The sequence below is a fragment of the Eschscholzia californica genome, unplaced genomic scaffold, assembly GCF_041429995.1.
Source record: "Eschscholzia californica isolate CP2 unplaced genomic scaffold, dmEscCali1.0.p SCAF_4, whole genome shotgun sequence".
Lineage (NCBI taxonomy): Eukaryota > Viridiplantae > Streptophyta > Magnoliopsida > Ranunculales > Papaveraceae > Eschscholzia > Eschscholzia californica.
This window is the reverse complement of record NW_028238461.1, coordinates 21,909,332-21,932,122: the sequence shown is the minus strand read 5'-3', so window position 1 is coordinate 21,932,122 and position 22,791 is coordinate 21,909,332. Positions and strand designations below refer to the sequence as shown.

At 35.9% G+C, this 22,791-nt stretch overlaps 2 protein-coding genes across 2 annotated transcripts; one reads left to right on the top strand and one right to left on the bottom strand.

The window, feature by feature from the left end:
• The first annotated feature begins 527 nt into the window (after positions 1-527).
• Positions 528-3,157, top strand: LOG8 (Putative lysine decarboxylase family protein). Its single transcript, XM_086634371.1, has 7 exons — positions 528-822; positions 1,370-1,467; positions 1,821-1,851; positions 1,971-2,070; positions 2,191-2,261; positions 2,348-2,491; positions 2,886-3,157. The coding sequence occupies exons 1-7, from the start codon at positions 709-711 to the stop codon at positions 2,949-2,951; spliced, it is 624 nt and encodes a 207-aa protein (XP_086490497.1). The 5' UTR covers positions 528-708; the 3' UTR covers positions 2,952-3,157.
• A 2,937-nt stretch (positions 3,158-6,094) lies between these two features.
• On the bottom strand, positions 6,095-11,093 carry LOC147543650 (magnesium transporter, putative (DUF803)). Its single transcript, XM_086634370.1, has 9 exons — positions 10,852-11,093; positions 9,630-9,728; positions 9,377-9,506; positions 8,623-8,711; positions 8,034-8,090; positions 7,829-7,887; positions 7,416-7,536; positions 6,940-7,088; positions 6,095-6,557 (listed from the first exon to the last, which is right to left on the bottom strand). Exons 1-9 carry the CDS (start codon positions 10,960-10,962, stop codon positions 6,338-6,340), a joined length of 1,035 nt encoding a protein of 344 aa, XP_086490496.1. The 5' UTR covers positions 10,963-11,093; the 3' UTR covers positions 6,095-6,337.
• Positions 11,094-22,791: the final 11,698 nt, after the last annotated feature.

Sequence of the window (22,791 nt, the reverse complement as noted above, 5' to 3'; positions counted from 1 at the left end):
ATATATATTTTCAAAAAAAAAATCCAACGGATATTGTTCAACAAAAAAAATCCAACGGTTATATTTTCAACAAAAAAAATCATGGGATATTCATAAAATCATACTACATAAAATCACTATGTATATTTTTAAGCTTAGTTTAAACCTTAATAATGTATATTTCATAAAATCATGCTACATAAAAATAATGTATATTTTTCTAAAACCTATAATACTATTTTTTTTAGATAATACAAATACAACCAATTTTATTTTTGTTTAATAATTTAATAAAGGAAAAAATTGTGTCTATTAAATAATTTTGGGAAGTTAACATAGTTGTGTTTAGCAATCTAGGATTCAAAAAATTATTTGCTAGATAAAACCAATAAATCGATCTCTGGTGTTGTTTAGCAATTTAATAAAAAATATATGGTTGTGTCTAGCAAATAGCTTTATGAAGCAATTATGCAGCTTCATTTAGCATTTGTCATTTGAAAACCTTCAAATTTTTTGGACCTATAATGTTTCACCGCTTCAATCTTTTAGAGTTACCCAAGATTGATTTCATTTTCCCTTTTTAGCTGTTTTGTTCCTCTCTCTCTTCTTTTTCTCTCTCTCTCTCTTACTTAATTGCATAAAAGTAAACTTGCAACTGTTATAACTGAAGGGTCTCTCTCTCTCTCTCTCTCTCTCTCTTGTGATTTGAGAGTTCATCAATTTCTAAAAATGGATTCCATTTCTCAGATAAGTAAGTTCAAGAAAGTTTGTGTTTTCTGTGGAAGCAACTCTGGCAATAGAGAAATCTTTAGTGATGCTGCTATTGATTTAGGAGATGAACTGGTTCTCTCTCTCTCTCTTTCTCTCTCTCTCTCTTTCTCTCTCTCTCTCTTTCTCTCTCTCATCCCCTTAAGAGAAATCTTTCTGTTTTTGCCTCTTCTATAAGTTTATGGTTTTTAAGACCCAAAAACAGATATCTATGTAGTTACAGTGAAACCCTTTATCTCTTCTTTTATTTGATTGATTCTTGAAACATGAGTAATAGGATTTCTTGATTAGAATTTTGCATCCTTTGTGTAATGAAATTACTTTTTATGTATATTTGATTGAAGTGATAAACTTGTTCTAAATTAGGTGATTTTCGAAGTACTAAAATTTCTAAATTCAATATTTACTTGATCAAAATTTGTTTGTGTTCTGTTTTGTACTGATTTTGAAGACTTGTATAGTGGGTATTAAGTATTGTTTTTAGGGTTTTTTTATTATTTGAATGAAGGGTATAGTGGGTATTAAGTATTGTTTTTAGGGTTTTTTTATTATTTGAATGAAGGGTATGTAAATTGGTGTTTTAATTTGTTGAGTGGTTGTTTTCAATTGGTTTGACTTACAGGTTGAGAGGAAGATTGATTTGATTTATGGTGGGGGAAGTGTTGGATTGATGGGTTTGATTTCTAAAAGAGTTTTCAATGGAGGTTGCCATGTTCTTGGGTATAAATGAACTTTTCCTCTATAAATTTGTATTCCTTTCATTATATATTCTTTTATTTATTAAATCCTAACTCCAACTAAAAGAGGTCGAAAAAACAAGCTATTATAGTATCGACATAAGAGCAAACAACACACAAACACGATAAAAGAAACATATCTAACACACTAGAAAGGGGAAAAAACAATGTTTGGAACGTAAAACGAGATTGTTATAAGCGATCTAACTCCCCTTTTCGAAAAAAAGAAAGATGTCTTTACGAAAATGAGAAGACCAGACACGATCGGACAGTTTTTCTTTATCTTGTATCATATTTTTCGATGTCTTTGATTTTAGGTTTTTGACATCTTTGTAGGATCATACCGACAGCCCTTCTGCCCATTGAGGTAACTATTGTTTACCTCTGTTTTTCACCCAAGGAAGATGTTAAATTTTGAAGAAATTTGAAATACCTAATCTAATTTGTTGAGTACTAGTAATTCAGAATAATGTCGAAACTTAACAGATATCAGGACCAGCTGTTGGTGAATCAATAACAGTCACCGATATGCATGAACGTAAAGCAGAAATGGCTAGACGCTCTGATGCATTTATCGCTCTTCCTGGTAAGAAGTGTCTAGTTCTTTTTTCCCCTTTAGCCTTTGAAAATCAAAAAACAAAAGTATGACTTCCTTTAAACACATTCTAGCTTGTTTCTTGATTTCACGATAATCGGCTTGTTTTAGGAGGATATGGAACGATGGAAGAAACGTTGGAAATGATAACTTGGACTCAACTAGGAATTCATAACAAACCGGTAAGACAATAACTCATCAATTTTGTACCAAAAACATTTTGAAGATACAATATGATTATTGTTCTAATGTCTGTTCAATTGTATAGATTGGTTTGTTAAATGTTGACGGATATTACGATACGCTGCTTGCATTGTTTGACAATGGCGTAGAAGAAGGTTTCATCAAACCAGCCGCTCGAGATATAGTTGTATCTGCTTCAACTGCTAAAGAACTGTTAATAAAAATGGAGGTACGAACTACTTTATGTTATCGAACTTGGGTTCACTCCAGAGTATTTCCCGAGTATTTGTTAGTTGGCACATGACAAACCTGAATTGGATTTGTTCTCATATTCGTCTAATGACCCGAGTTAGTAGCTAACAAGGCCTCGATATGAAACTCGGTAAACTCTAGTATATTTTTTCGTATTCTTTTCTTATTCTCTTCTCATATTTCATAACACCATGATCCGAGTAATGGGTGTTATGTCTAGACTACTCTGTCCTAGTTGCTACTCCCATGTCAGCCGATTAGTCCTCTAATAGGAGTTTGACTGCTTAGGGACTAAAACACGAATAATCCATTTTCTTACTCTGGCTACTCCTTTTTAGCTTCTAACATAACTATATTTGACAATTTCACAGCGATATACTCCGTTTGTTGAACATATTGCTCCACATCAAAGCTGGCAAAACGAAGCAATCGGGTGATTATTCAAGTTAAGAAAAACTACCATGAAATTCATCTAAGAACTCCATCGTTGTAGTATGAAACTTAATTTGCAACCTCATTTCATTCTTTCAAGTCCACTTTTTGTGCATGACAATCTATGAAAATTGTGGGTTGAAACTGTCCATTATGAATATCTATGTTTGTCATTCTTCATCCAATAGATGATCTCAACCAATATCGTTAATTTTGTTGTTTTAGTTTCACAATAACTTCTGATTTCTCGGTATATGATTTTACTTTCCTGCATGAAAAATGCTTGAAAAACACTACCATCTAATCATACTATTCACTAGGTTAAGCTCATAGATGAAATTGATTACAGAATTTAATTTACTATGATTGTAATTTCTACAATGTTGAAGAAATAATCAAATTTTTTTTCGAAGCAATATGATTACATAAGTACAATAGGCAATCTTACATGATACATCGTTTGGCTTTGATACATCTTAAGCATGGAAGCGCTCCGCTCATAACTGTTATAAACGGTCATAAAAATATTCTTACACCCTAAGACGATAGAAATTACAAGCCATTATTTATACCCTTGTTAATACAAAATCAATAAATAATGGATTTCCACCTCCATTGAATATCGAATTTTTGACTTCGCATTTTCGGAGTAGGTAGATGCATTGCTGTTCGGGCAAGCAAGACCCCAAGTGAAGATTTTGGAATTTATAACAGACTTAAATATTCGAAGGTATTGTCTTTCTTTCTTACTCAAAACATGAATATCGAATGTACTGTATTCCTTTCTTACTCAAAACATGAATAACACAACTCGAGTAATATTCGAATGTACTGTCTTTCTTCCTCACTCAAAACATGAATAACATAACTCCACTACTCCCCTGTTGAAGCATTTTGGTTCGATATATCAACTCAAAACAAGTTCTGTTAAGGCAAGAAGAAAAGCACAAACTTGAATGAGGCAAAGCGAAAACAATTCATAAACCAAGTGCATAAAAGACATAAAATTCAAAAAATTGTTACAATATGACAAATTTGTATTAGCCCCTAAAGAACCATTAGGCTTTGTGACTTCTTGGATTTCTTCTATTTGGTCTTGAAGAATTTCGGAGCGTATAAGTATCTAAATTATTAGAACAACTTTGATTAATCATCATTACCTAAGTTTCTGTATTAACTCTTCCTCTAGTTACTTTCAAGATTTTATTTTAAGATTCTCATGACTGTTAAATTTTTCTAGCATAATGAAGTATTTACCGTTCTTACTACATAATTTAAGTAAGTTATTTACGAGTCTTATAATGCAATTATTTCTTCATAAAAAAAAAACTCGTTCTTATTCTCAACTACCTCAATATCTTTACCAAATTAACATTTGATACTCTTTGCTATCCAGTCGGTGTATAAGTCAGGACAAGATTTAAAGAGAAAAACAATTCTAGTCCCTCTCTAAATTCTACCCAAACATATATGTCAGTCTTATCCGGAATATGTGTCAGGCCACGTAGGAAATTATTTTCCTTTCCAAATCTATTTTTAGGTTGATAAAATTACTCACACTTCAAAGAAAAAGCTATCACTCTCAAAAGATTTAGAAACACCAGAATAGCTCGTGTGGCCATATGATTGCCTCGAGAAGCGTGTTGAATGAGGAGTTTACAGGGTAAAGATATGGGGAGGGGCTAAATGCCCCGGCTAAAATTTTGTAGGCCTCCGTATTACACATTGGACCTCTCGCTATTTGTGCTTAATCTAGGGGCCTATAACAATTTGGCAGGGGGCCTTTAGCCGCACCCAAAGATAAGATGCACTACTAGATTTTTCAGAGAATTTTGTTCTCAAGTTAGTTGTATGGGTAGTGGGGGTGCCAATCAAACAAAGTGGGGGTGCCAATCAAGCAAAGCGGGGGTGCCAACCTGGAATTGTCACAAAAATCAGAGAGGAACAGAGTAGAAAGTGATGTTTCATTCAGTGTTCCTTTGGAATTTACTACCTTATTTTCTTCAGGAGTCTTCTTGGTAAGGTTGGTACAAGGACAATAGGACATTAACAATTTTACTCAGCACCCATTTACCTACTTGCTACCCACATGTGACCCCTTCCTTTTTCAACCCATTTCTCTCACTACAATACACATTTCTTGCTATTATTATCCATAACCCTCTTCCCACTTGTCTCATTTTCTACATCACTACTCTCTCTCTCTCTCTCTCTAGGTTCTTTACGTATGACATTGACATTGATACATGGAAGGTAATCGAATAAACTCATAAACATTACTCGACATTAAGAATTACCTTCGCAATATTTGAACTTATATAAACTATATGAGAAAATTTTGATGCAAATTAACCTCGTCGATCAAGACATGAAACCCATGCATGATATTTCAATGTATTACAGGGATGTTGAGCCTACTGAGTTAGAGGCCCATGTGCACCAGACAAATTAGGCAAAAGGGTGTTCTTAGGAAGAATTTGAGTCACTGTCATTCATATTCATTATTAGAAAGGACGAAATCATTTCAGGGATGTCATCCGTGTTCCTATCCTAGACCCGTATATCATACATTTACCACGGATAATTATTTAAAATAAACAGTTAAAACGAGGAAGATGTTGTTAGTCCAGGTACTTACAGTTATTCTAGTTTTAATCTACTAAAATACCCTTCCTCGTACTACGTTATACTTTGATACAAAATTACAAATTCATTTTAATGTTCATACTAGCACAAAGTCACCCATCTCAAAGCTGTGAAGCCCTTGAGTTCCACACTATAACCAAGTGACCCATCTTAAAGCCTTGAGGCCCATAAGTTCCACACCATCACTAAGTGACCGTCTTAAAGCCGTGAAGCCCTTAAGTTTCACACTACCACTAACAATAGAAGACTAATTCAAACAATCCTATAAACCAATTTGCACAATTGTACAAACAGAGTCATTGTTATAACGTGGTATTGGGTTTACACTTGTAAATCAATCTCCCATCAAGGTGGGAAGGGAAGTATTGTGCCCAGTCCTAGTGACATGCTTTAAAGTTGTGTAACCCCGAAAGACAAGCCTATGTTATTACTAGCAGCCCAGAAGACTGGTCCTCAATCCTCAGCCCTCGAAATCCAAATACAAGGAGGCGGTGGTACAGTATGAAGTGGGTCAAGCATAATTTTTATTCTGTCAAAAAGGAGGAACTGAAGCCAAAGACAAATTCAAATTCAAGAATTTATATGTAACAAACACTTCATTACCCAAAACCTAGAGAAACCAATCAGAGTTAATGCTGTGCACATGCATTACTTGCTCAACAGGACCTGTACTTCTCTGCTTTACTTTACTTTCTGATAGGTACTCAAACTCCAACCCTAGGAAAACTTATATTTCATTTCATTCTCAGGCCTTTTCTTTTGAAGATGTTAATAACTGATGCAATGTAGTTGTCTGGATCACAGCACTCGGGTTTGAATCCTGACGTAGTGACCCAGCTCGCCTCAGACTGCTCATATTCCTTTCTGTAGCACTACCACGTAAAAAACGCCGCACTGGCCGCGGAAGATATTGGACCAACTTTCTTGAACTTACCAAAAGAATCACGCCAACAATAATGAATAGCCTGCAAGTAAGAAAACAACGTCTCCAAATGAACATTTTATGGATTTTTTTTCTTCTTTCTTTCTGATTACCTAGTGTTTTTGTCGTCACTTATCTGGAGCCACTGAAGTTGATGGTCGACAACGTCTCCAAATGAACATTTTATGGATTTCTTTTTCTTCTTTCTTTATGATTACCTAGTGTTTTGTCGTCACTTATCTGGAGCCACTGAAGTTGATGGTCGACAACTTCTCTAGTGGTCAAGTAGGGGCTAAAATCGGGTTTGTGTGTTCTGGTGGTGTTTCGAGTTCCAAAAAAAAGAATTCATGAGGTCTATCTATAAATGAATCAGAAGAAAAAACTTTTTTTTGAATCTCTGATGATAGGGTGAATGGACTACTGACCATCCAAGCAAGAGGAAATGACGAGACCCCGGAGCTGAAGGTAGTTTTTCACCCAAAGCTATCATACCAGCAAGTACACCTGTCACTATTGATGCAACAGCAGCACACGTGGATACCACAATGGCTCTCCCATGCTTTAAACCTCGTGTCTGTCGAACGAGAAAACACATTATCACAATTATATAGAGCCTAGGCGTTACTTGCATAAGGAACTCACTGAATAAGAATAAATATAATATGACAAATTCACGGGAACATGACATTTCTACTTTGTTGTATCTATCTCTTTAGGGAATTCTTGAGGTGATTTGATGCTAACAAGTCGTAACTATCCATTCCAATCAATGATGAATCAGTCGATGATTAACCTTCGATATTTGATACTTAAATGAGCTGAGAAATTTTCTTCTTTCTGATGGATTGATTAAACAATTAGAGACACTTGATTTAGACATTTAGGTTAGGGCTTCAAATACCTGGTAAACAAATCCTGTCCCGCTACAGGATACACTGACTAAAATGCATACAGGAAGCAACACCTTGGAGAAGCCTTGCTCTATAAAGACAAAACCCATCTTGGATATTACGGATGCCATCCTGCACTCACATTACAATTCTTCGGTTTTAGAACCTTTCAAATCTCATTAAGAAATTCTAGCATAAAACCAGTAAGTATGATCAAAATAAGATTACTTTCTAGAACTTTTTTTCAACTTTATTTTAACTTTTTTCGTTAAGAAATCAAATATCTATCTTACTGATGAAATCTAGCCTTGGAAGGAGAAAGATAATAACATGTATGGCAATTTTACTCAAATAAGGAGAAAAATATAAAGAGAGAGCAATGGAGAACTGTCCGACAATGATAGAAGTCCATGAGAACAGTTACCCAAATAAAATGCCAGATTCTAAACCATATATAATTTCCTCAATGACTTCGGATTGCATCTGAATAGGACAAGAAAACCACAAGTTAAAAGCAGGACTGACAAGAAATACAAGTACTCCGCGAAATAGTGCAAATACAAACACTTATTACTTAAGAAATATAAACTGTAATATATAGTGTTCAATAAACATAAATTCCAGCCTACCAACTCTTGTTCTCTTCGTTGACGTCTATAGATGCGAAGCCATCCATTAAGGAGAACCTACATTCTCAAGAAGGGTTCTGAATTAATAATATCACCCAATACATCAAAGTACAAAGAAATAAGAACATTGTCTCTTTGTCAAGCTATTATAGGGTGGAAGAAAATATAAGATTGTGAAAAAATGCTTTGAATGGTAATAAAATATCTAGGTTTGAAATCTATAAATTCTTTCATGCGCCTACCAAACGAGTCTCCCATTAAGAGGCTGAGAAAATACACCTATCCCATTCTAAGGAAAATATAATTTATTAAAAACCATTATGACATTTTCCGAATAAAATGTCTGCACTTGTAGTTGCTCTTCCTAGTGAAAACTGGGTTCCAGTTTCTATTAATGTTTTGTCATGTCACATGTAAACTCTACACCAGCCTTTCGCGATTTATCAACTCCTCACAAATTCTTCATTGTTTACTACGACTAGCAGTAGGATTTTAATTATGTGTGTATTTCTAACAATGCTGTAGATATTTCAGGAGTTTTTTTTACTATGTTATTGATATAAGATGGTGCAAAAGATATGATACCTACAAACAAGACGGCAACTATGACAACCAGCAACGGTAGATGCATGATAGATATACTGGAAGCCTTTTGCTCCTCCCCTCCAACACCAACCCCTGAAAAATCATAACACAGCTTGTTTGAAATGTAAAACAAACAACAGATCTATGCAATTGCTTGTCTAAGAGTCAGGACCAAGTGATGGAATCCAATGCTATAAAAAGTTAAAAACAGATGTCTTAACATCACCAGGTACTTCAAGTATTTTGTAGTTTAACATAAGAGGAGATGTCTCCAAGTAGAAGCTCATTGAATATAAATCCAGCCAACGAATTTTCTTTCTTCTCCAATCACAACTCTCCCTATATTTTTGAATGCTCCAGAAATATAAAAGAGAATCATTTTCCAGTGAAATTCCATACGGTTTCACATTCCTGGGAAACCTATTTATTAGTGTTTCAATTTGATTCCTATGTCCTAGTGATCTAAGGGAAAGATTTCTTTAATGGTGAATACTGATCAAAACTTCTAGTTATGACTTATGAGGTGTTCCAAATCCACAAGTTCTAAATATTCTGAACTCCCAAGTTAAGAGCAGAATGTTCCTAGTCAACCAAAAAAGAAATCCGTCTCTTTTTCATAGTTTCAACTAAAGAAAACAAGTAACTACAAGTTTCCTCTTTTACTTGGGACTACTTCTATATCTATGCAAATAAGGAAATCTAAGGGGAGAGTGATGCTCCTCCTGTTACAAATAAAGCCTTTCATCAATGCCTTATACCTATAGTACCAACGCCAGCTAAGGCAATCCCTGCCCAGTCAATAACATTCATGACCTCCTTCAGATAAAAATGGGAGAATATACAAAGTATAGCAAGCCCACACCCAGAAACTGGTTGAATAACAGATACCTGCAACAAGAGTATGGATGAGATAATCAGAACTCAGGGATAAGCTTCAAAGTTCAAACTCAATCATGTGTCAGATAGCGATGGATGGGACAAGACGAATAGCTTGATCTTTGATGAACTCACCGGAGCTAGAGATAATGCCCTTAGCATGAGCAAGGCTCCAAAGATATCCATAAGAAATCCGGTAATCCATGCTTTATTGAAAGCATATGCTCGTACGACCTAAAGACAAAAAACATGAAGCATTTGATGATTATAAAACTTAGAATCCCACTAATATCACCCTTTTACAAAACAAAACCCAAAACACTCAACTCAAACAAATCTTCAGGTTTAGGTGCAGAAAAAGTTGACCATGACAATGGTAACATCATAAAGAAGGATACCCACAAAATGATAGATATATACTTAGAAACATAAACGATATGTTCTCCTGATTTTTGTCGTAGTTAAAAAAAAAAACAAAAAGAAATAAACAAAGGAAGAACGAAAAAGTCACTAAAATTTTTCTATCGTTTAGGACCCATAGTAAAAGGCACACATAGAATATTGCAGAACACATTAGCATACATAAAAATGAGTAGCACTAGCTGTAGATATTATATCATCGCACATAAGGTGTGCTAACAAATTAGAAGAAACAAAAAACACGCCGAAATTCTCATGCAAATCGGAATCCATGGCATTCAAGTGGAACACACAAGGGGGAGTCCTTTTTTATACATACTTTTCACAAGACAAAATGCAAAAAAAACTACCCAAATGAAGGAAACTCAAACTAGGCGAATTTACATTAAACTATAGCCCTTACTGTTCTCTAGTATAATATCCATTAAACTCGACTAGGCGAATTTCATGTATCCTCAAATGAAGAAACTTTCTCACAATTACCCATAATCAACAACTAGATTGCGTTTTCCTCCATTCAGCTCTATCCTAATCCACTAATCCACATTTTCCGTTGTCCAATTCTATTCACAGAAAAATTCAATCTACTCTGAAAGTCAAAAGTTCTTAATTTCAAAAAGTAACTAGCATATATATGTCAAAATTGGATACACTCATACAAGGCATTAAGATAATAGATAATCAGTGGATTAAAAGGAAAAAAAGAATTGTTAATTTGTAAAATGATTCATGGTGGTACGGATGATAGTCCCTGGATTAATAGGTCAATAACATAAATGAATCAAAAACAATTTGGGGATAAATAAGAAATGGGGAACTCAAAATTAGAGAAGAAAGCACAAGATCCAGAGAGATTTTGGGTAGTCAAAATATAAATTGAATTGGAGCAATAGATTCGATAAAAGAAAAAAAACTTTGAAAAAGAGGGAAAGGGTACCTTGAGTTTGAGAGATAGAGGAGGAAGAACAATAGTTCCTTTCTTTTGAAGAACTTTCCCTATATTGTTCCCGGCGGTTGCCGCCAAGGTTAGGCAGATTGGTTCCCACATCTTCTCCTTCTTCCCTCTGCAAGATCTCCTTCTCCTTCTCTCTCTCTCTTCTCTCTCTCTCTCTCTCTCGATCGAAAGAAAGGTTTCAACTTTCGAGGAAGAATTTCACTATTATAGTATTTTAAATATATATTAGGGTGTTTTATTCGTGATCTATCTTTTCATCTTTGGACCTTTAAGGTCATTTATTGGGTCTGTGTCTAGTCAATTTTTTTTCCTTCATGAGACACTTTACATTTAAAGGTATGTAACTCTCATGTAGTTTTCAAAGAAATAAGAATTATCAACCATGTTAACTTTGTGATTGTATCACTTATGAATGAAATATGATTTCGCTTGGTTTCAAATATATATATATATATATATATATATATATATATATATATATATATATAATAAAACAGAAGGGAAAACAATGACCGGGACAAACATCCTTTTTTAATAAAACATATTGACTAGAAGCCTTTTTCAGAATTTAAAATGTAGTCCTTCGTAGAAATAAAGTTACCTATTTAAAAAAAATTATCATTTCCTTCTTAGAAATAAAAAGTCTAATTTAAGAAAAAAATTATCATTTCGTAGAAATAAAGTTACCTATTTTAAAAAGAAATTAAAATATCTCTCTCTCAATAAAATAATAACAAAGAAAAGAGAAAATAAACAAAAAATAATAATAACTAATAAAAATATTTCTCTCAATAAAATATAACAATAAATTTCGTGATATTTGATTGATATACCCTAATGGCCCCCAACTTTGTGACCAGCTTCCCGCCTGACCCCCTACTTTACGAGAAATACCCATATGGCCCCCTTCTGTTATAACACCGTTACTCTCTCTCCTCCATCTCTTTTTCTCTCTCTGCCATGTCACGCCACATCATCTGTTACGCCACCTCATCACCTTCTCCGGCAGAGGTCGCCGGCCGGCCAAATTTCCGGCCGGCGACCTTCAAACTAAAAATAAAAAAAATCCTTTTTTTTTCTCTTCTTCTTCTTCCTCTTCTTCTCTCTCCTGTTTTCTCTCTCTTCTTCCTCTTCCTCTCTCTCTCTCTCTCCTGTTTTTTCTCTCTTCTTCTTCTTCTACCTCTCTCTCTCTCATCTTCTTCCTCTCTCTTCCCCTTTTTCACTCTCTCTCTCTCTAAAATGGTCGGCGAAGGGGGGAACCCTTCGCCGGCCGTCGGTCTGGGAAACCAGACCGAGACCGACGAAGGTCTGGTTTCCCCAGATCTGGGTCTGAAGGTCTGGGGAGCCATTTTAGAGAGAGAGTGAGAAGAAAGGGGAAGAGAGAGAGAGAGGAAGAAGATGAGAGAGAGAGAGGAAGAAGAAGAAGAAGAAGAGAGAGAAAATAGGAGAGAGAGAGGAAGAAGAAGAAGAAAAAAAAATTTAATTTGAAGGTCGCCGGCCGGAAATTTGGCCGGCCGACGACCTCTGCCGGAGAAGGTGATGAGGTGGCGTAACAGATGATGTGGCGTGACATGGCAGAGAGAGAAAAAGAGATGGAGGAGAGAGAGTAACGGTGTTATAACGGAAGGGGGCGATATGGGTATTTCTCGTAAAGTAGGGGGCCAGGCGGGAAGCTGGTCACAAAGTTGGGGGCCATTAGGGATATAACCCTATATATATGGGATTTTGCCACTTACTTCGTCGGGTAGGCCATTAGCTTCCTTGGGTCTACACCAATAATATTTGGGGTTATTTCTCAAAAATCCCCAACTTTATGACTGGTTTCCTTCCCAGCCCCTTATTTTATCAAAAATATCCAGACAACCCCCTTTTTGAGTTACCGTTATAACTCCGTTAACTAGTCATCACCTCTCTCTCCTCCATCTCATTACTTCTCTCTGTCACCTCATCTTTTTGCCACCTCATCGCCTTCGAAGGTCGTCGGTCGGTCAATTTTTCGGCCGACGAGCTTAAAAAATTTTAAATTTCCTTTTTTTTCTTCTCTCTCTTATGTTTTATCTCTCTAAAAAAAAGTTGCTCTCTCACCTATTTTCTCTCTCATCTTCTTCCTCTCTTTCATGTTTTCTCTTTCTTCTCTTCTTTCTCTCTCTTTACACTGGCCGAAGGGGGGAACCTAATGTCAAAATCGAGGAAATTTAGTGGAGGAAATTTTTCTCTCAGCTAGGGCTTGAATCAGGGTTGCGTATTGCATTCCTTGCCCAATGTCAAAATTGAGAACATGAAGATTAATATCGTATGGAGATTGATCCTTCATTGATTCAAGGAATGCGAGATCAGCAGGCATAACTCCAAGCTTGAAACAAGGGGAAACTTCATAAAGAAGCTAACTTGAAATCGTCTCCTCTGTTGGAGATAGTTTAGTCAGTGATTTAGGGTTTTTCTCGATTTATACGAGAAAGAAGAGCAGATACCATATAAGCAGTCAATCTCTGTTCTGGATGACCTCTGATGTTTGAAATTGGTTTCATACAATCGAGATTTAACAAAGCAGATTCAAAATTTTCTTTTGAGATTATTGTGGTTGCGTCTATTAGGGATTGTTTTGATGAAGATAAACTTAACTGAGATGTTGAAGATGATGAAGAAGAAGAAGTTGGAGATGGAGAAAGAAGAGGCTTTTGTTGATTAGGACTAGGAGTTAACAAGTTTTGAATAATTTCAGTCCATTCATCACCAGTAATAACAAAAGGAGCATCTACTTCATCTTGATCTCCATCATTATCATCATCGTCGTCTTCTGCTAAAAGATGTTTCTTTAGTTCTAGAAGTCGATCCCTCATTTTTTTTTCTTCTAAATCAGAACTCTTCGGTTCATCAAGAACAAAAGCAACAGATTGTCGTTTGTTGTCTAATCTGAAGAGAGTTGTTAGTAAAAAAAGATAGATTCGACAAACTAGGTTGAGGAGAAAGCTAACTACTTAGATTTCCATTTCCAAATCCTTATCCGCCATATCCATACCTTAATGAAGATGAAATTTTTGAATCAATAGGAGAAAGAGGAGAATTAGGAGAGTTTCGATTCTGAGTCGTTCTCTGTTTCACCATCCTCATTAGATAAGTTTGTTGTCGAATTGCTAAACAGGAGAGATTTTTTTTTCTTTTTAGGTTTGAGGGGTTCCCTTCCCCGAATCTTGAGAAAGAGGATTTTTTTTATGTTTGAAGGTCGCCGGCCAGAAAATTGACCGGTCGGCGACCTTCGCCGGTGAAGACAATGAGGTGGCGAGAAGATGAGGTGGCAGAGAGAGGTGATGAGATGGAGGAGAGAAGGTGATGACTAGTTAACGAAGTTATAACAGTAACTGAAAAAGGGAGTCATCTGGGTATTTTTGACAGTTATCGTGTTCATCACATCGTATCAATGTATCAATGCCCTTGTAATAATGACCATTGTGTCAATATCCAAAAAAAAAAAAAAGATGATGTTACTGGATGACAAATTTTACATACAGAGCATCTCAGTTAGGCGCGCACTGCACTAGAGGTCCCAATTTTTTTTTTTTTGCTTTAGGAGCGTCATCTTTTTTTTGCAAGTCCTAACAGTCATCCTATAAGCGCATCACTTTTTCACACATTTTGTCTGTATGAACACTTAGCACTGACTTCTTTACTACTACTTCTTCTTCCATTTTCATTTCGATGTTTCTTCTAAAATCTTTATCAAAATTCTTATATTTCGTCATGTTTTTTTGAAGAGTACCATTATGATGTAGCACGAAATGCACAAAGAGAAAAATTTATAGAGATCGCTCCTCTATGATTAATTGAATCAAACAAAATGTTATTGAATCACTAAGCTCTTTTTGAAGATGAAAATAAAGGCAAATATATAGGCTTGAAATCCTAAAACAATAGAAGTCTAAAGATACCAAAACTGCTAAATTAGGAAAACATAAAATCTTAAGTTACGTCATCTTCGAAACACTTTGATATTTTGTCCATGAGAGTGCGACCACCCCGTTGATATGCAACTTTCGATATATTTTAAGCCATAATCGGAGATCATATGCAAAATGATCTTTTTTGTGCAGAAGTATCGTGGTCCCATTTAGCATAAAATTCTAATGTTGTAGTTTTGTTGCATCACGTTAGTAGTTCGTTCATTGGGATAAACAAACTAAAAAGAAGTTTCAAAAGATCTTCATTTCCTAGACAAGAAAAAACTGATTCCAAAGACCCTAAAAAATTTAATTAGTCCATCTTTTGATCTCTAGTGTTCGAGAAGTCTTCAGAATAGTTAATAGGAAATGTTTATAATCGATTTTTGGTCGAGTAGTTTTGAAGTTGTCTATAATTAGTAACGGAATTTATCAGATAGTCTTGGACTCGTACTAGTCTAAGCCTCGAACTAGAATCAGTTGATACCACTCGGATTAGACAATCTGAGATTATTTTTTTTTGAATTGTTCAACGCGTGCCTCGAACCCTTGACCTTTAAGATGGAAGATTATACCTCTTACCACTCCAACCAAGGGTTGTTGGCAACAATTCGAGATTATGTTTGCTCTCTCGGGCGAGCCTGTCTGAGGGGGGGGGGGGGCGTCTACAAAGTGTTTTAGTCAAAGTGAATTGAGTCAATGACTCCAACAAGAAGCATACGTCATAAAAGTGAGGCCCTAAAAACACTCCCACTTTTATTGAGGGTGTTCATTATTCGGAATTCGGTATTTTGGAGTAATCCGCTGACCAATTTGAAGTCATCGGTTAATATAAATTTTCAATCACGCCGAATATTTATAACTGAACCAGAGCAGAATTTGGCGGATAGGTTCGATTTTGTTTCAACACCATTGTAAAAAAACCTAAAATATGCATGTTACGCGGTTATCGTCAAATACTTCGTTTATTTACAAATATTAATGATGGGCCTAAAATATAGGTCTATTCCCGCAAGTATACGGGGTCAAGTTATAGTATTGAAAATAAGATCGAGTATCGTCCCAAGGGATAGGTAGGTAACTTCAGATATTAACGGCGAATTTAGCCCAATAATCAAAATGTCAATATCTAACTTAGACTAACACACACACCACTTCATAAATTTGATGATTGATTTGCAAGAAATAAGAAAACAAATAAAACTAAATAAACTAACTAAGAGAGAGGTAAGAAGATATCTAAGGTTATAAAATCCACCGCATAATTTCACTTTATAAAACAAGCACTTAATTACTTAAATCTCTTTTGTATTTACTCGGGATCCAATATAATGAACTATTTGGATTCCGGATGATATTCTAGATAAAACAATTTTATAATTACTAATTCTAATTGTCTACCTTATAGAGATTCGGATTGCTAAACTATTATTCATCATCTAAAAAGCATACTCCATCTAACAACTAAACGAAAGTATGAAATATCTAATTATGAGGCATGAGTAATGGAAAGCAAATCCAATCCATATAGATAAACAATCAATAGACATTAAAGCACATCAAAGGATTTAATTAATCAAGAACAAGTATTATAAAGATCCAAAATGGGTTTCATTCACAACCTTAGATTGCTAAATTAACTATACATGGAATCTAGAATAACATTCATTGACATTGTAAAATAAATGAAAATACTAAGAAATTATGGAAAGAAATCACCAAGAATGCTCATATTCCATATCCCCATGTATCTCCAATTTGTCCAAGATTTGCTCCATTTATGCTCAAGAATGTTACTCCAAGAAATCCAAGTAATAACTATTTTATTGCACCCAAACAAGAAAAAGAAAGAGAAGGGAAGAAATTAGATCTAGAAAGAAGTTGGAAAGAAGAGATGAAGAGGGTAAAGATGATGGAAGAATATGGAAGAAAGAAGGAGATGACTATTAATGGTAGAAAGAATAGTGGTAGAGAAGAAAGTAGTAGTATTAGTAGAGAAGATAGAAAAAGAATGGGAAAAATGGATTAGGTTGAAGAAAGAAATAGGTAAGAAGAGGTATTAGAGAAGAAGGAGTATGGAGAAATTAGAAGGTTAGAAGTAGAAAGAAAATGTAGAGAATAGATGAAGGTGGTAGAGAAAGTAGAAGAAAAGAATGGGGGATTAGGGTTAGAAGATAGAAAGAGAAGTGGCTTAGAAATTAGATAAGGAAGCCATTTGAGAGGGTTGTTGAAGTCTAGGTTTTAATGGAGGAGAAAGGGACTTATTTATAGGTGGGTTAGGGTTTTTGGTGGGTTAAATGGTAAAAAGTGGAAAGCTGAGGGCTAAAAGGGTAATAAAAGGGTTAAAAACACAATCTGGTCGGCGGCTAGGGTTTGTTGTGGGAATTTCGGATGCTAGGGTGTAGCCGGTTATAAGTTAATAGGGTGAGACGGAGCAGCAGCCCTTGGATTTTCACGCGCACGGATCTGGGTGGTTAATAGGAAGCCACGTGTCCGGGAGCACCTTAATAAGATGTCTCGGGTTACAAAGAAACATGAGAAAATGGGTCAAACGCTCAGCAGCTGTTAGATCTCGAAAACGCGGAAGGAGACGGTCGAGATTAAAACGTGAGATCGGGGCTACGGAACTAAGTTGCAACGGGATCTACCGGATCATGCTCTTTAGCGTCACTTCGCTGTTAAGCGGAAACGCTGGATTTTGATGCACCGGCCTCCGTCCGTCGACACGTGTCGGCTACTGGTGTGGCATCAACTTCATCCGTTAGATCAAAGAAACGCGGAAGCCAACGAACCAGATTAAAACGTTGGTTCCTTTTCGATATTCAGCATAAACACGGAACCCCGATGTGACGACCTCCACATCGCGCCACGTGCCAAAAGAGTACCGCGAGCCCGAAACTATGCCCGACATCGTCCCGCTAGTCAACCTGATTTGACTCCATCTTTGACTTTGCCTAGTTCGCTCATCCGAACTCCGATTTGACTTCCGTTTTCTCCTACGGGCTCGTCTCGACCTCTACTTTTCAACCACGCACTAACCTTGGCCAAATTACCAGAATGTCCTTGACTCCAAATGACCCAAAATACCCTTCATGCATCTTTTCCTCGTTTTTAACCGTTTTTCACATCTAACTCCGCAAAAGACACCTAATCAAGAAAACCAACCATTTTATTATAATAAAGACTCGAAACCGACTAACTTGGCTAAATTAAACGACTTAGATGGGACATTTTCATGACCCATCAAACATCCCCAAACTTAGATTTTGCTAGTCCTCGAGCAAAACAAAATAAAAGAAAAACCTAACTCACTTTCGGAGGAATCCCGGTTGCATTTAGCATATGCAACAAGCCGTTAAACCCCTAGGTTGCCCTAGGGGACGAGTGTGGTCTCGTGAGGGTTTCCATAGATGACACCCACAAACATCATGGTTTCAAATACACAAGGGTTCAAAATCCAAATCGTAGATAAGCATGATTGATATAGTAAAGGGTTTAAGCATGTCAACACATAATGAATCAAGTAAATAAGCTCTTGTAAAAGCTAAAGATCTCTTCACTAATGGTCTTACCCTAAAATGCAAGTGTCATACCATAATGAGTACATCTATGTTCCGAAGTCACAAAACCTTGATTCCCAAGTTAGTACATTTCGCCTCGACTTCGGCCTCACGGACATACACTCCAAAAATGAAATCACTCAAGAATGGTTCGCTCGTATGTGTGAGTGTGATCACTTAACAAGGACTCAACACATAAAAAGGGGTGAAGACAACATTTTGGAACAAATGATCTTCGAAAAGGAATTAGCCACTAATAGAGTGGGGAAGCTCACTCACCCTTCTCACCCATTCTACCCTCTAAAAATGCCTTCTAAAGTTTAACGGATACTAGAGATGGATGATAATGGTGGATTCCCGAGAATTTCGACCTCTTCATGATGGTAGAACCTCTTAAGCATCTCAACATTTGTTTCTTGCTTCGAATACTTATTCATGAACAAAAACACCAACACATATATACAATCACATCACTCACACAAAAGAGCTAACACATGCTCAAACATACACAAAAAATCACTTTATTTCACTTTTTTTTTTTCTTTCTTTTTCTTTTTTTTTCATATCACTTTTTTTTTCATTTTTCATTTTTTTTCATTTTTTTTTATTCTTTTTTTTTTCATAACACAAATTCAATCAACCAAAATAAAACACTACACACATAACTCTATTCTTGCATTCAACTTTTCATTTCATACTTGCTTTTGACATTCTTCATTCTTTTATCTCATGTCTTCATTCTCGGGATATAAGATGATGGATGGTGATGTAGTATCCGCTTTCCTCTAGTTAGCATTCTCATTGGGTTAGGACTACAAGGGCAAGGTTAATTCGCTATCCTAATGTCACTCCTAGTGGCTAAGGAAATTGAGCACACGAGATCAAATGAGCTCTTTTACAAGTTACGAGGTTGAGTAGCTCTTCATTCTACTCGGAGTTAGCGCGGAAGAGTACACTCGAATGGCAATTTAGGCTTTGAGCTCTCACATGAGTTAAGTCTCCACTAATGACTACTCTAGGTCTCTTAGAAATGTTTCTTCTTCACTAAGATGTAACTCACATGGCACAACACAAACACTAAAAGACTCGACTTTCATGCAAAGGCCATTAGCAATCACAAAACTCATCAACTCGACACATATGCATCAAAATTCTTAAAACTATCACTAGAATCACATGCAAATCTACTCAAAATGTTCAAAATTTTCAAATTTTGGCTAATTTGAACCCTTTTGTCTTTGAACCCATGGTCATGCATTGGTTATGGTCATATCCCGCATCCCCAAACTTAAAACTAACATTGTCCTCAATGTTCTAAGCATACACTTACCAAAAGATAAAGAGACACATCAATCTAAAGAGAAGAGTGGAGAGATATTACCATAACCGAAGGAGATAAAAGATGATACTACCAAGGCTCATGTATAAAGAGGTTCCAAGTTGATGTCAAGCTCGCGCCATCCCCAAACTTGGAACAAACCACGCCTTAGAAGTAAAACATATAAGAATTGCTCCTAAAATATCAACAAATATCATAAGAATGAATCACATAAAAGACATGACCACATACAAATCTACCACTAACGCGGGTATACACGATTGCATTGAGCTATGCAATTAGCCTTTGATTCTCTTGATTTCACATAAGAACACGACTTATGTCTCGTGGAGGGTTTCCAGAGATGTTACCCACAAACATCAAGGCCCATTAATCGGCCTAACGATCATAAAGCAAAAGACGAAAAATTTGGGGGTCAACCCAAAGAAAGCTATATACAGGTGCTAATCGTCTCAAAAAAAGATAAAGAATACGAAGTGCACATGAGACGATAAAAGAAAACAAGCCATCCCCAAACTTAGTAGGTGCACAGTCCACTAAGTAGGTATAAATAGAAGGAACGACAACAAAGAAATCATCAAAAGGATCGACATACATGTGAAGAGTCAAAATATCAGTCGAAGGCAAAAAATCATCTGGAAGCTTAGTGGACAGAATATCCACTATGTCCATAGACGTCTTTGGAAAGACGTCTGAAATGTCCCAAAAGGGATCAACAACCGAGTTTGAGATCATGTGGAAAGTCGAACTAGACTCTAAGGGTAAGGCAGTATGCTCGGGGTCCAAGTCAAGGTCCATGGTTTCCTTAGGTAAATAGTCTGACAAACTATCCAACATGTCTCTAACTACTACGTCATCAATATCCTCAAAGACATCTGGGGCCTCGCAGTCAGTTATAATATCAGGCCTTCCTAGCATTACATCTAAGACTGACTCCTTACAAGTGTCAAAAATTGGATAGTTTGGAATCGTGTCATCCTCAAACTTGCTCGTAGAACCATCACCCTGAATCTCAAAGTCTAATGTAGTCCTATCATGATGAGATGACACATGGTGAGGAAACGAGACAACAAGGTTATCAGTTTGTTCAAGCTCTTGGGTCCTCTCAGTTGATTCGTCGACATTTAACTTAGTACTAGGGTTAGACGTATTACCCTCGCCATCGGACCTAGTACCCTCTTGAGTTTGGGGTGGTGAAACCCCTTCCTCGTCGGCTAACAACTGTGACATCATCATCTCTAATGGATGATTTAGAGATTCTAATTGATGATTGAGAGACTCAAACCTCTGATGTAACTCTTGTTGCAGTTGAGTCTGCGTTTGTTGTAACTCTTGCTGCATTTGAGTTTGCATCTGTTCAAATCGGTTTTGTGTCTCTTTAAGTTGTAACATCATTTCAGTCAGACGACTCATAAACTCTAATTGAGAACTATCTTCAAGAGTCTCTTCATGATAAGGCTCACAAGTGTAACGAGATGAAGACTCTTGTTGATAACTCCCACCGTACATACTAGGATCATACCTGCCTCTAAAATCATTGGTCTCCGAATAGTGTGGACTATAAGGTCTCTCATACATATTTAGTGTCGGACCATATCCATCACTAATTCGACCATCTCTACACATCCGTCGGTATTCTCCTAGGGTCATACGAGATCTGTCATGCTCAAATGGTCTATTCCCTTCACTAATCGAAACATCCCTACACATCCTTTGGTATTCACCTAAGGTCATATCAGGTCGGTTAGTGCGGGGAATCCTCGAAATAAGCTCATCATCATCAACATTAAATGGCCAACCGTTATAAGAACGGGCCATGATCTCACAATGCTCAAGGAACTAACAAACAAGCTATCAATGCAAATCAAAACTTATCCAACCAATCACACACGGGGTCAAGTTATAGTATTGAAAATAAGATCGAGTATCGTCCCAAGGGATAGGTAGGTAACTTCAGATATTAACGGCGAGTTTAGCCCAATAATCAAAATGTCAATATCTAACTTAGACTAACACACACCACTTCATAAATTTGATGATTGATTTGCAAGCAATAAGAAAACAAATAAAACTAAATAAACTAACTAAGAGAGAGGTAAGAAGATATCTAAGGTTATAAAATCCACCGCATAATTTCACTTTATAAAACAAGCACTTAATTACTTAAATCTCTTTTATATTTACTCGGGATCCAATATAATGAACTATTTGGATTCCGGATGATATTCTAGATAAAACAATTTTATAATTACTAATTCTAATTGTCTACCTTATAGAGATTCGGATTGCTAAACTATTATTCATCATCTAAAAAGCATACTCCATCTAACAACTAAACGAAAGTATGAAATATCTAATTATGAGGCATGAGTAATGGAAAGCAAATCCAATCCATATAGATAAACAATCAATAGACATTAAAGCACATCAAAGGATTTAATTAATCAAGAACAAGTATTATAAAGATCCAAAATGGGTTTCATTCACAACCTTAGATTGCTAAATTAACTATACATGGAATCTAGAATAACATTCATTGACATTGTAAAATAAATGAAAATACTAAGAAATTATGGAAAGAAATCACCAAGAATGCTCAAATTCCATATCCCCATGTATCTCCAATTTGTCCAAGATTTGCTCCATTTATGCTCAAGAATGTTACTCCAAGAAATCCAAGTAATAGCTATTTTATTGCACCCAAACAAGAAAAAGAAAGAGAAGGGAAGAAATTAGATCTAGAAAGAAGTTGGAAAGAAGAGATGAAGAGGGTAAAGATGATGGAAGAATATGGAAGAAAGAAGGAGATGACTATTAATGGTAGAAAGAATAGTGGTAGAGAAGAAAGTAGTAGTATTAGTAGAGAAGATAGAAAAAGAATGGGAAAAATGGATTAGGTTGAAGAAAGAAATAGGTAAGAAGAGGTATTAGAGAAGAAGGAGTATGGAGAAATTAGAAGGTTAGAAGTAGAAAGAAAATGTAGAGAATAGATGAAGGTGGTAGAGAAAGTAGAAGAAAAGAATGGGGGATTAGGGTTAGAAGATAGAAAGAGAAGTGGCTTAGAAATTAGATAAGGAAGCCATTTGAG